Here is a 12504-nt window from a genome sequence, read left to right as displayed (position 1 = left end):
GTTGAATAATGGGATGCAAGGCCATCGAAAATCAACAACACGGGGCGAGATACAGTAATTGTTTTTGAAAAATGTTTAAGCCATTCGGTAAAAATGTCTTCATTCATGAAACCCTTTGGAGAAGTAGAAATTGTTGCATTTTTCACAGAACACTCGGCACTCAATATTTTCTCAACTGTGTCACCAGGAAACAGAAATAATGGAGGCAAAATATTTCCAGAAGCACTTGCACATGCAACAATTGACAAGTGAAAATTTGGAGAAACTGCTTTAGCCCACACATTTTGAGATCCTTTCAGCGCAATCACAGAACTCCCCTTTTTGCGTGACGTAAACGCAGTCTCGTCCATGTTGAAAATTCGTTCGGCTGTGATGCCATTCTTGGATATGGTCTCGGCCAGAGTCTTGTGCAGGCGCTCAACGCCAGCAGGATCAACAGCGTTTCTTGCGTGGCTGATTACTTGAGCCATTCGCCGGGTCAAGATGGGGTGGCGTTGGCGAAACCGCTTGAGCCAACCACTTGAGAGTCTTTGGTGGAAGGGGTCAATTTTCCTCACAAGCTGAGATGCCTTGATCATGATTGCTTGACGATCCAGAGGGTATCCATCTCCTTGCATGGCAGCGATCCAAGCCACCAGGTCGTCTTCACAGCTCGTCGGCAGTGCAGGTTTTGGACCTGGACGCTGGCGTGCACGGTCTTTTCCTGCCTTCTCCGCTCGAACATGCAGCATAAGGGTATTGTAGGGAATGTGTGTAGTTTTAGACACTTGTTTCCCACTTGCACCACCAAGAACTTGACGAACAGCATCGTCCAAGTCCTTAGGTTTGTACCGGAACCGTGGACGTGCCATGTTGGCGCCAAATGACAAGTGAGGTATTGTATTTGAGAGGTTTTGCCGCGATGAATACTTGCTTGCGGATTGGTTGGTTTGAGTGCACAAACAATTGGTCCGTGCACAATTAATTGGTCATTTACGTTAATCAAATAAAAATTGCGAAAAATTTCCCTGCAGCCGCGGCTTTCGGTAAAATATTGATCGTCTAACGCATTCGTGTTGAGGGGTATAGTACCTGCCAGAGAGTACCTACCGGTGTGATAGACATTCGCGTTTGGTTCAGATAATTGAATTAGTGTTGCACTGAGAAAATCCTGTTAACAGATAATTCACACCTTTGAGTTGACCCTCAAAGGTATATTTTGACCGTTCAGTTTTTGACGAATATATGATATTGATTAAAGTATGCGGGATTATATTGACCTCTATTTTCATCTTGATTTACAGTTAACTATGCAATATTATCTTGACCTAGATTTTCATCTTGATTAAACTATGTTAACTATGCAATATTATCTTGACCTCAGATTTTCATCTTGATTAAACTATGTGACATTATTGAGGCTTCGGACAGACAATTAATCTCGTGGGGCTGGTATAGCTAGCTTACTATTAATAGCGTAAATCCTACCAGTATTAACTCTCCCATAACGTTAGGTTTCATACTGTGTTCGTCAGCCATTTTGTTTTTTCCTCGTTCTGATAAATGAGAACTTCTCGCTTCTTTAAAAGCGAGAAGTGGTGAGTAATCAAGAACCAATCAAAAGCGTGGATTTCAAGCCGTCGCATGGACTTCACGGGACTACTTCGGGTTGCCAAGTTGAGAATCATAAACTCGTAGTTTCATAGCAGGAACGTCCAATAACGTCGGCTTTGCATCCCCAAACTGCAGGTAACATCTCTGCGAGCTAGCTGCGCAGTGCATTAACCAAAGGAAATGAATGAACCGTCTCAAGAGCGTCATCAGGTTATATCCTTAAATCAATACTGAGCCTTACTTCTGCAAGAGTGACGACAGAACTATTCCCCACCTATTTCTGCAGTCGACACATGGGATAGCACAACGCGCTTCGACATCAGCGCTGAAATAGACTGGTTTTGTTTACTACGGCTCTTGTCGACGAATGTACTACTATTAATACTACGTAGTAAGTAGTAGCATTCTGGTATACTAATGGTACACTACTGTATTAAGGGACTTTTCCACGTGGTCGACCAGATGTTTGCATAACTCGCCAGGTTGCTCACTGACACTGCGATGTTTGAATCGAGCAATGCGGCGATCATAGGGGCGGCGATGCTCCTACTATTCATGGGCATCGGATACGCCTTCATACGAATTATCATGGCGCAAAACGGCAGTCATGTGGACCCTAACTTCTTCGGCCGCGTCCCACTCGTGCAAGAGGAGTACGAACGCAAGTTCGTTGTCAGCACTGAATTGGGTTTCGTAGCTTCCTCGGCGGCCTTTACGGCCTGAACCGCAACGACATTGAAGAATTGTACGAGAGACAACTGACTGCGTGGTGTCTTTGTCATGCATGTGGCTACGGCGTAGGATGTCCCAAGTACACAAGTGGAAGTGCGGCGTGTGTTCCTTCGCCAACATCGCCGAAGCCCAAGCCTGCGCGTTGTGCGAAACAAAGCCTGGTACGTTCTAACGACCCTCCACAAACGATGGGTGTAGCGTTGGTTTGTTTCCTAGGGATGGTCGTGTCGGACGAGGCCGTCGGCGCCGCGTACCTGCATCCAAACGACCTCACGCCCCTCCAACATAGCGCAAGGTACTACAAGGCGTTCCTTCTAGTATGTATATACATCTGTTGTTATGGCCACCACAGGATGCGAAAGCAGTGGCTACGCACTGTCGACGATGCCAGCGGGCAGATCGTGTGGTCCCAACTCACCCAACCTTTTGGCCCCAACCAATCAAAAAGCGACGACACGTACTTCATCGTGACATCGACCCTGCCGACGGTGCCTGAGGCGAATATTTATGCGGACGTCGGCGACCAGATCATTCACGTGGTAGTGGACGATGAACCCCCTCCATCTACCCCATCGACCAAACCCACCGACGGGCTCGAGCCATTGTTGGCTAGCCGGATGTCGTTAGAGGCGGCGGCGCAGGTCCCGTCGAGTAGTCCGGACCAGCAAGTGCGGGTGGAGCTGTCGTTTGAACCGCTGACAATGACCAGTGCCCAGCGTACTCTGGTGGCCACGACACTGTCGCCGTGGCTGGTTCGTCAGCTGGACGACCTCACCAACGAGTCGTTTTCCGTCAAGTACTTGGCATTGTTGTCACTGTTGCGAGCCAACATGGACTATGGGTACCGTTAGCCTCATCCCAACTATATATTGTCCAAACTTTGGAGTTTTGTGCTGATTCACCACATCTATCGATATGCACACTAATTCAAGTCATATACTAATTCGATGTTCAAATGGTGGAAGAGTGTATTTGATTGACCACTTGATTCGTGTTGTGGGTTTTGATTGGTCGATCTTCGATTGTGTGCCGATTGTGGTAATTCTGCTCATTCGATTGACCACCCAAACACTCCAATTTCGAATATATCGACTTGACAATATTATACTCTAATTATCGTTTTACACAGGTATGCAAAGCTCAAGGTGTACCGCGAGCGCATTTTTCAAGAGTCGATGGGACTGCTGATGATTCTAGGCCCACAACACCTTTGTGCTCGAACACGCATCGAGTTGCTCGGGGAAGCGGGCATCGATGCCGGTGGGTTGCAGCGAGAATGGTAATATTATCATTTCTTCCAAATACAAATATTGGTAAAAGAACGGTGGGTAGGTACACGTTGTTCACGCAGGCTGTATTTGAGCCGTCGGCGGGGCTATTTGTGGCCACCGACTCGTACGGGTACACGCTCAACCCGTCGTCGACATGTCGGTCGGATTTGGAAAAGTTCCGCGCCGTGGGTCGGCTGCTGGCGCGATCCATCTTGGACGAGCAGGTGCTGCCGTTCCACTTGACGGTGCCGCTGTTCAAGATGATCCTGGGCACGCCGCTGTCTATGACTGACATGCTGTACATGGACAAGCAGATGTACACGAGTCTCAAGTTCGTCCAGTCGACATTGGACGTGGACGGGCTGTGCCTCGACTTTAGCGTGACAGTGGAAGGCGGAAATGTCGTCGAGTTGGTTCCGCATGGCCAGAATATCATGGTCACGGCCGCCAACCAGGCGGAATACGTGCAGCGTATGCTCCAGTACCTCTTGTTCGATCGCATCCAACTGCAGCTCCAGAGTTTGCTCACGGGGCTGTTTGAGGTACACATGATGATTTATCTTATTCACGTGGTTTTAGTTTATATTCATTAGCTTATGAATGAATAATGTGGGGAGGATTCCAAGTGATTTGAATGGTTTGTTTCATTGTTTTATTATTGTGTGTAAATTTCCTCACAATCGCCGGACCTTTGACATTTCATATAAAACTCAGTTGACGAGGTATCTTTGTAAGACTTCAATGCATCAATCAATCTTTTTAGCCAATCAAATTGCAACCTTCATTCTTTGTAGCCAATCATACTCCTTTTCTCGATTAGTTGGCGATTTCATCAATCCCCTAAAATGTACGTAGTAGGCAAATATGACTGAACAGCACAATTCGGAATGATTATGTAGATCCTGCCGCAGCATTATTTGATCATGTTTGACCATAAAGAGCTCGAGCTGGTATTGTGTGGCGTGACCGAGATCGACGTAGCAGACTGGAAGCAGTTTACTGCCACGTCGAGCGTACTTCGTGATTTTGAGTACCACAGCATGAAAATGTACTGGTTTTGGGATATATTGGAGAATATGGCGTCGCCTGATCGAGCCAAGATCCTGCAATTCGCGACGGGGTCGACTCGAGTGCCTGTTCAAGGTATGTATGTATGTATCGTCAAGATTGAATATCCGTTGTGATAGGAATATTATGTATATGCAGGTTTCAAAGGCCTCACGGGCAGCGACGGTGTACTGTGCCCGTTTTCGATCAAGGCGATTCCGTACGTACGTGGCGGCCTCCCATTGGCCCACTCGTGCTTCAACCGCATTGACTTGCCCATGTACCCGTCGCGAGAGTTGATGGAACACGCGCTCAAGCAGATTGTAGCCATGGGGCCGATCGAGTTTACCCTCAAATAATCGTAATATCATATGTTACGTGATAACAATCAACTAATATTAATCATAAGGGCCTGTTCCAAGTAGATATTTTTAGAAAAAGTGATTCCAAGTACTAGTAGTGTGAATTCGCTATAAACTTCCAAAATTCGCGTGGTTTGTTTACTCAATATTGTGGAGTTGTCCTTTCTGTAAGAGCCAATCAAATCCACTCAAAATTGGATTACCCAATAGCGTCGATTCGTGATTCGGCGGCGTGTACGTAGTAGTACTTTTTTACCTCTTTTTCTGCGATTTGTTTTACGAAACTCACGATACCAAAAAGGACTACGTACCGGTATTTATCGTACCTATGCACCAATGAAATTAACACTGTAAATTTGAACAATATATTTAACTATTCCATTTTTATACAGTAGTACTCGTAGTAGTAAGTAACGTTGAGCAATATAATTATATTCACGATAACGTTATACTAGTATATATCATGGTGCAGGTCAACGACAAATATGTACAGTTGTACTGTAGCACCGTTGTTCATACTAATGCAGTACCGTATTGTACATACTGTACCAGTAATAACTGATACTAGTATTATAGATACAGTATTTATCTGATCATCTATTGAAGTTGAGTTTTCATCTAAGTTGGAAGCTGTACTCAACGCATAGAAACATCAAGTGAAATTGTTGCTTCGAAGTACGGTTTCCAACTTCAAGCTCTGCTATCTTCAAGCGATGCTATCTTCGAACTTCGATACCTCCCACTCCCACGCCACACGAAACTGTTGACGGGATATCCACTTCAGTTTTTCAAATCTTCGATTGCACAGCCATGTTGTTGCGCCGCGCCGCCGCCACGGGTTCCTCCAAGCTCCTCGGACGAACTGCGCTCCAAAGCATCGTTCGATCGCGGTACTTCAGCGACGATGTCTTCTCCGCTCCTCGGGAAGGCATGGACTACGACGTGCTGCTTGTCGGCGCCGGGCCAGCGAGTTTGTCAGCGGCGATTCGCATCAAGCAGCTTGGCCTTGAAAAAGGCACGGACCTTTCCGTGTGCGTGGTGGAAAAAGGCGCTGAAGTTGGATCGCACATAGTCTCAGGTACATGCTCGAAGACGAACATGAACGAGACAAGTTAGTATCGTCGATGGTGTAGGAAACGTGTTTGAACCGCGCGCATTGAACGAATTGATCCCGGACTGGAAGGAGAAAGGCGCGCCACTCGACACCCCCGTGTCCGACGATCGGTTCCTCATCATTTCCAAGGATGGATCGTGGAAGCTTCCGAATTTCTTGCTGCCTCCTCAACAGGTGCAGTACATTAGAGTGTCATGCGACTTATATACATGCATCTAGCACAACCACGGCAATTATGTCATCAGTTTGGGCAAGTTGACGCGGTGGTTGGGTGCCCAAGCCGAAGAATTGGGTGTGGAAATCTACCCTGGCTTTTCAGCGTCCGAGGTGTTGTATCGCGAGGACGGCGGCGTGCGCGGAATTGCTACGCGCGATGTCGGGATCAACAAGGATGGTACTCCAAAGGAAACGTTTGCCCGCGGCATGGAGCTACGGGCCCGCGTGACGTTGTTTGGCGAGGGCTGCCGCGGGTCGTGCAGCGAAGAAGTGATGGGGAAATTCAACTTGCGTCAACATGTGCAGCCTCAAACGTACGGTCTCGGCATCAAGGAAGTGTGGCGCATCCCGAAAGACAAACATTCTCCAGGGTACCTCCGTTCTTGAAACAAGAGAGTGATGGTCCAGGTAGGTTGGTGCAGCACACATTGGGGTGGCCGCTGCAGTCGTCGCTGCTGGACAAGACGTTTGGCGGGTCGTTTCTGTACCACATGGACGACGACTTGGTGCAAATTGGCCTTGTTGTGGGCTTGGATTACGAAAATCCGTACTTGAACCCGTGAGTTTGGACACGAGGGAAATCAAAAACGACGTTAACGGCACTGTCTTAGGTACGAGGAATTCCAGCGATTTAAAACACATCCTGCCGTGCGCAGCCATTTGGAAGGCGGCGAATGCATTGCGTATGGAGCGCGCGTGTTGAACGAAGTACGTCGTCAGTGTACTCAAGTGTTGGAACCAAACAATCCTGAACCAATCGATTGATCTAGGGCGGGTACCATGCCATTCCAAAGCTCACGTTTCCCGGTGGCGCGCTCATTGGATGCTCGGCGGGTTTCCTCAACAGCATCAAGATCAAGGGCTCACACACGGTCATGAAGTCGGGCATGTTGGCGGCCGAAGCCGCGTACGCGGCGCTGACGTCGACGGGGTTGGAGGCCGTGGCAGTGTCGAGTGTGATTGACCAAGCCGAGCCGGTGGTCGATATCTCAAGGTGACTGCCTGCCTAGCAAGTCGTGTTTGGTTTGACATATATATATATATATATATATATTGTAGCTACGAAACGGCGATTCAAGACTCGTGGGTGTACGAAGAGCTCAAGAAGGTGCGCAACACTCACCAGTCGTTCCACTGGGGCGCGCTTCCGGGCGTGTTGTACTCTGGCTTGAGCGCGTTCATCCTCAACGGCCTGGAGCCGTGGACGCTCGGCAACGACAAGCCCGACTCGGCCAAAACCAAACCAGCCAAGGACTTTATGCCCATCGATTACCCCAAGCCGGATGGTGTGCTCACGTTCGACTTGCTGTCCAACTTGCAACGCAGCGGCACCAACCACGCCGACCAACCGTCACATTTGCGCATCAAGGCTGGCAAGGAAGGCGTGCCGTCGACGGAATCTTTTCCAGTGTTTGCCGGCCCCGAGCAGCGGTTCTGCCCTGCCAAAGTGTACGAGTACACGGATGGCAGCGAAGCTGGTACGGCCATCTTGATTCACGGGATGCAACAAACTGTGGTTGACACGAGTCGATGTGTAGGGGCGAATGGAGTGCCCCAATTGGTCATCAACGCGCAAAACTGCGTGCATTGCAAGTGCTGCTCGATCAAAATGCCCCAAGAATACATCAACTGGACCGTGCCCGAAGGCGGCGGAGGCCCGGCTTAGTACGTCTGTCTGCCTTGTTCATGATTATGTGTATGTGGAAACGTATGCTGACCGTTCTCTGTAGCGAAGTGCTGTAAGCGGGACCTTGCATCACTACGACCACCCGGACACTCATTCAGTAGTATCATCTCGTACGTTAAAATGCGATTTCGTATACGATAGAGGACGGTATAATCAACGACACTTGAACGTCGGCTGGGTTCAATATATACATACTGTTAGGCAGGTTACCATGTTGCGTTGAAGTAATAAACAGGTGACAAGTGACTGTGAGAAGTAATAGTACTTGTCTTATTCGTATGCAGTTATAGAGGTACTATTGCCAACAATAATACTATAACGTCGTTTGGCCGCAAAGATATAGTATTAATAACATGTCGATGGGTAAATTAGTGCTATTAATAGGGAGATTAGACGAGTATTTGTCTTATTCATCGCATCATGAATCCACATCACGTGTCGAGCGTCGTTTGTCATGTCGAGTGGCGTGAATTCGTCCTAGTCGTGGGTTTGAAAGATCATGGGGACGAAGGAGTACGTACTACTGTATTGGGCCACGATTCATGGACTAGATTGCAAAGCGAAGTTAAATGCCATATCTCTCCAACACACAATGACGAACCCATTGCCGAAGGACGCTTGCTACAACTCATGGCGCTGGGGAACAGTCGACACCTTGGTCACCTTGTACGTCTGGGTCCACGCTTGTGCGTACACTTCGATGACGAACTTTTGGATGGGTCGATCTCCGCAGGTACAGTCCGCCTTGGCCTTGGATGGAGCATCCACAGCGCATCCGTGCACGTGGAATTGGTAGTTTATGCCCGACACCACTTGCTGGAGCACCTTGTCAAAGGACGTCACGCACACAAACGGGTCGTTGGAGCTCGAATAGTGCGCCTTGTCCGACGTGGCGGTGAAGAAGTCGCCCTTGTTGTCGTCATCAGGGTCCACTTGTCGGAAACCTCCCACATTACGGTCATGCACTAACGATCCCTCCACGGATGCAAGTCCCACCGCGGCCGCCGCCGCCATCATCATCACGACAAAGTAGAGTCGCATCGGCTGCTTTCAAATGGAATATCTTAATGCAAAGCGACCCCAATCTGTGACAACTCTATGATTTGATATTCCACGGTACTAGTATTAAATATAGACAGTTTGTTTGAACTTGCCGTTTCCATAAAAGGTCATATTGTCGACCAATGAGAAACCGTTTTCATGATTCTTCGGTAAAGTTTGATCGCGCTGCTTAGTGCAAAGTCGAGAAAAGCAAAACCTGGTGGTGGGGTGGTAAAGGTATACAGTATCGCAGTATCCCCATGACGACAGAGGCTGCGGACCACCCAATTGAGCGATAGCGTTCTTCAGTGTCTACAGGTCCAGAGCGTTGCAAGTTGTGTGCGTAATACCCATCGAGTACTTGAAATTTCATGTGAAACGGTGCCCCCATAATAAAATAAATTACAAACACGTTCTTTGTATGCGACTTGAAACCGATTTATAAAAATTGGGTGAGAGGCCAGGTGTATCGCATTCTGATTGGCTCGTTTTCGACAATCCGTCATACGACCCAATCAAATCGGGCACGAGTATATGCACCTCGTGTGTTGTCAGCACTGTGCGATGGAGGTTGGCGTCGGCATCTGGGTCAAGAGCAAGGACGAGTGGATCCAAGCTTCGATCCGCCATGTGAAGAAGGACGATGCCGGCGACGGGGCGCATGTCGACATCACCTACGAGTATGCGCGCGGTGGCGTCGAATCCCGCCAAGTCGATGTCGCCAAAGTTGAAGATGGCACAGACGACACGGTCAAGCTCGCCAACAGTGCCGACATGGTACATCATCCATACACTTCAGTTGCATGGGCATGATGCACAACTAGGACTTGGTGGACGACTTGATTCGCCTGCCCAACTTGCACGAACCTGGCATCTGCCACACCCTGAACGAACGATTCAAGCAAAACGAAATCTACACCCTCACGGGTATGTCTCATAGAATTGTCATCCATCCACGTTCGTACATTCCCATGGATGAGTTTAGGCGAGATTCTCTTGGCCGTGAATCCGTTCCAAGATCTCGGCATCTACAGCGACAAGTTGATTCGCACGTACATCCGTCATGGCATGCTCCAAGCGTTGGGGGACGAGGAATCGACGGTGCCGCCGCATGTATTTGGGGTCGCGGACACCGCCTTCCGATCGCTCACGGCACCGCTCACGGGCCGACCGCAGAACCAGAGCATCCTCGTGAGCGGCGAGTCTGGCGCAGGCAAGACCGAGACCACCAAGTTCATCATGAAGTACCTCGCGGCCGTGTCCCAAAGCCAAAGCATGTGCAATATCAACATCAACCAGAGCGACGTCATGTCCCAGGTGCTGTCGTCATCTCCGATCTTGGAAGCATTTGGGAACGCGCGGACGATCCGCAATGACAACTCGAGTCGGTTCGGCAAGTTCATCCAGATGCAGTTCAGTAGCCATCGGGGGCTGCTTATCGGCGCCGGCATCCAGACATATCTCCTTGAAACAGTTCGAGTGACCAGCCAAGCCCCAAAGGAGCGCAACTACCACGTATTCTACGAACTCTTGGCGGGGCTGGATGACGATCGGAAAACAAAATGGGGCTTAACGTACCCCCCCGCGTACTTTTACTACCTCAACCAAAGCGACTGCGTCGTGCGCAAGGACGGCGTGAGCGATAAGGACCAATTTGAATGCCTACGCGAAGCATTCGACACGATGCAGTTTGACGACCAAGACCAGCACAACGTCTTGTACACGCTGGCAAACGTCCTCCATGTTGGCAACCTCAGATTCCACGCCCCCCCCCACAACGTACACCATGAAGAGGGGTCCATGCTGGCGTCGAGTGACCCGACGAGCGCCGCCGCGGAGCTCCATGTAACCGCCTTCTTTGGCGTGGACCGGCATGCGCTCGAGGTGGCCCTCACCACGCGGAAAATCCAAGCGCGGGATGAATGGTATACGCTGGGTCTTCTTCCCGAAGTAGCAGAGCAACACCGAGATGCGCTGGCAAGGTACGTATATGGGAAGCTATTTGAGTACCTCGTGGGTCGCATCAACAGTACGATCGACCACGACGGCGACGGCGACCTCGCGGGGTTTATTGGCGTGCTCGACATCTTTGGGTTCGAAGACCTGTCAACCAACTCGTTTGAGCAGCTGTGTATCAACTATGCGAATGAAACCCTGCAGCATCACTTCAATGCAACTGTGCTTCGCCAAGAGCAAGTCACATATGAACGGGAGCGCATTCAGTGGAGCTTTATCAACTTCCCCGATAACCAGCCGTGCCTGGACTTGCTCGAGAAGAAACCCATGGGGTTGTTCCACATGCTAGACGAAGAATGCATCGTGCCCCAAGGCAGCGACGAAAACTTTGCCCGAAAAGCCACCAAACGGCACACCACCAAGACCCTAGATCTGGCGTGTCCGTCGAGCTTCTTTCGGGCGAGCCATGCCGATCGCGCCAACCACATGTTTGCCATCCACCACTACGCAGGATGGGTCTCGTATCACACATTCGGCTTCTGTGATAAGAACAAGGATACGCTGCATGCGGAAATCGCCGCCTTGGTGCGCCACTCATCTTTTGGGTTTCTGCGAACTATAAGCAGCAGCAAAGCCGATTCGCCCAGCGCGGCTAGGTCGACGCGGGGCGGCATCTTGAAGCCATCGCCGTCGTCGATGGCCATCTCGAAAGCATCCGCCAGCGTCGGCAGCACGTTCCGACGGCAGCTCAAACAGCTCATGGACACGGTCCAGCACACCCAGTGCGCATACGTGCGATGTCTGAAACCGAACGATAAGAATAAACCCACTGTGTTTGACTTCCGCCGCATCTGCGACCAGCTCGAGGCCGGCGGCGTCCTCGAAGCAGTGCGCGTCAACCGCGCGGGGTTCCCCGTCCGGATCACCCACGCCCAGTTTGTCAAGCGATATCGACCGCTCACCCCGGGGGGGATGCTCAAGCACATTCCGGACACGTGCGGAGATGAACTGGCGTCGACGCCCCCCGAACGCCGAGCCGCCGCCGCGACCCTCGCCGCGCTGTTGGTGCAGACGCTCCGGCTGGATGGCCACGACGGTGATCCGTCCGCGGGACTTCCGCATGCCAAACCATCGAGCACAGCGTCGTCTTCGTCATCGTCTCTGCAAGTGGGCGAGACCAAGGTATTTTTCCGACGAACGGCGATTCAGTATGTGGAAGCGCAGCTGGCGAAACGATATGGCGAGTTTGTCGTGCTGATTCAAAGCCTGTGGCGCCGATGTCTAGCCCAACGGCAGCACCGCCGCGCCTTGGCCGCCATCTTGTGTATGCAAACGGTATGCAATATATATATATATATATATATATATTGGTTCTATGGGGTATTAGTCGGGTCTGTGACATCGTCATCACCACACTGTGTGGACCACGTCACATATATATATACTAGTATATATTTTCACACAAACGAGATGGCATGTATTGTC

At 50.1% G+C, this 12504-nt stretch overlaps 4 protein-coding genes across 9 annotated transcripts; 3 read left to right on the top strand and 1 right to left on the bottom strand.

The window, feature by feature from the left end:
- The first annotated feature begins 2078 nt into the window (after nucleotides 1–2078).
- H257_17985 (hypothetical protein) lies at nucleotides 2079–5045 on the top strand. 4 transcript variants are annotated; one of them, XM_009846972.1, is made up of 9 exons: nucleotides 2079–2246; nucleotides 2291–2338; nucleotides 2395–2486; nucleotides 2542–2620; nucleotides 2678–3166; nucleotides 3455–3604; nucleotides 3658–4138; nucleotides 4496–4739; nucleotides 4803–5045. In XM_009846972.1, exons 1-9 carry the CDS (start codon nucleotides 2095–2097, stop codon nucleotides 5000–5002), a joined length of 1935 nt encoding a protein of 644 aa, XP_009845274.1. In that variant the 5' UTR covers nucleotides 2079–2094; the 3' UTR covers nucleotides 5003–5045. The 4 variants fall into 4 exon arrangements, with proteins under 4 accessions (XP_009845274.1, XP_009845275.1, XP_009845277.1 ...); XM_009846973.1 differs by having other exon boundaries at nucleotides 4784–5045; XM_009846975.1 differs by having other exon boundaries at nucleotides 4417–4739.
- Nucleotides 5046–5792: 747 nt separating this feature from the next.
- On the top strand, nucleotides 5793–8280 carry H257_17984 (hypothetical protein). The gene is made up of 9 exons (XM_009846971.1): nucleotides 5793–6083; nucleotides 6139–6293; nucleotides 6339–6706; nucleotides 6748–6894; nucleotides 6947–7043; nucleotides 7106–7329; nucleotides 7395–7813; nucleotides 7874–8000; nucleotides 8066–8280. The coding sequence occupies exons 1-9, from the start codon at nucleotides 5816–5818 to the stop codon at nucleotides 8076–8078; spliced, it is 1818 nt and encodes a 605-aa protein (XP_009845273.1). The 5' UTR covers nucleotides 5793–5815; the 3' UTR covers nucleotides 8079–8280.
- A 98-nt stretch (nucleotides 8281–8378) lies between these two features.
- Nucleotides 8379–9078, bottom strand: H257_17983 (hypothetical protein). Of its 3 annotated transcripts, XM_009846970.1 has the most exons (3): nucleotides 8624–9078; nucleotides 8544–8569; nucleotides 8379–8499 (listed from the first exon to the last, which is right to left on the bottom strand). In XM_009846970.1, the coding sequence occupies exon 1, from the start codon at nucleotides 9061–9063 to the stop codon at nucleotides 8644–8646; it is 420 nt and encodes a 139-aa protein (XP_009845272.1). In that variant the 5' UTR covers nucleotides 9064–9078; the 3' UTR covers nucleotides 8379–8499; nucleotides 8544–8569; nucleotides 8624–8643. The 3 variants fall into 3 exon arrangements, with proteins under 3 accessions (XP_009845272.1, XP_009845270.1, XP_009845271.1); XM_009846968.1 differs by having other exon boundaries at nucleotides 8544–9078; XM_009846969.1 differs by having other exon boundaries at nucleotides 8379–8569.
- A 525-nt stretch (nucleotides 9079–9603) lies between these two features.
- H257_17982 (hypothetical protein) lies at nucleotides 9604–12418 on the top strand (the record flags this gene model as incomplete). The annotated part of the gene is made up of 4 exons (XM_009846967.1): nucleotides 9604–9840; nucleotides 9888–9990; nucleotides 10049–12354; nucleotides 12407–12418. Exons 1-4 carry the CDS (start codon nucleotides 9628–9630, stop codon nucleotides 12416–12418), a joined length of 2634 nt encoding a protein of 877 aa, XP_009845269.1. The 5' UTR covers nucleotides 9604–9627.
- Nucleotides 12419–12504: the final 86 nt, after the last annotated feature.

The sequence above is a fragment of the Aphanomyces astaci genome (genome assembly GCF_000520075.1).
Source record: "Aphanomyces astaci strain APO3 unplaced genomic scaffold supercont1.129, whole genome shotgun sequence".
NCBI lineage: Eukaryota > Oomycota > Saprolegniomycetes > Saprolegniales > Verrucalvaceae > Aphanomyces > Aphanomyces astaci.
This window is presented reverse-complemented; position numbering and strand designations above follow the sequence as displayed.

Bases quoted from the DNA above. Each gene is read 5' to 3' on its own strand.
- H257_17983 (XM_009846968.1), bottom strand. From the start codon at position 9,063: ATGCGACTCTACTTTGTCGTGATGATGATGGCGGCGGCGGCCGCGGTG.
- H257_17985 (XM_009846972.1), top strand. From the start codon at position 2,095: ATGTTTGAATCGAGCAATGCGGCGATCATAGGGGCGGCGATGCTCCTA. The intron at 3,605-3,657 runs GTAATATTATCA...AACGGTGGGTAG, and splicing joins GGTGGGTTGCAGCGAGAATG to GTACACGTTGTTCACGCAGG. The intron at 4,139-4,495 runs GTACACATGATG...ATGATTATGTAG, and splicing joins TGCTCACGGGGCTGTTTGAG to ATCCTGCCGCAGCATTATTT.
- H257_17984 (XM_009846971.1), top strand. From the start codon at position 5,816: ATGTTGTTGCGCCGCGCCGCCGCCACGGGTTCCTCCAAGCTCCTCGGA. The intron at 6,294-6,338 runs GTGCAGTACATT...ACATGCATCTAG, and splicing joins TCTTGCTGCCTCCTCAACAG to CACAACCACGGCAATTATGT. The intron at 7,330-7,394 runs GTGACTGCCTGC...TATATATTGTAG, and splicing joins CCGGTGGTCGATATCTCAAG to CTACGAAACGGCGATTCAAG.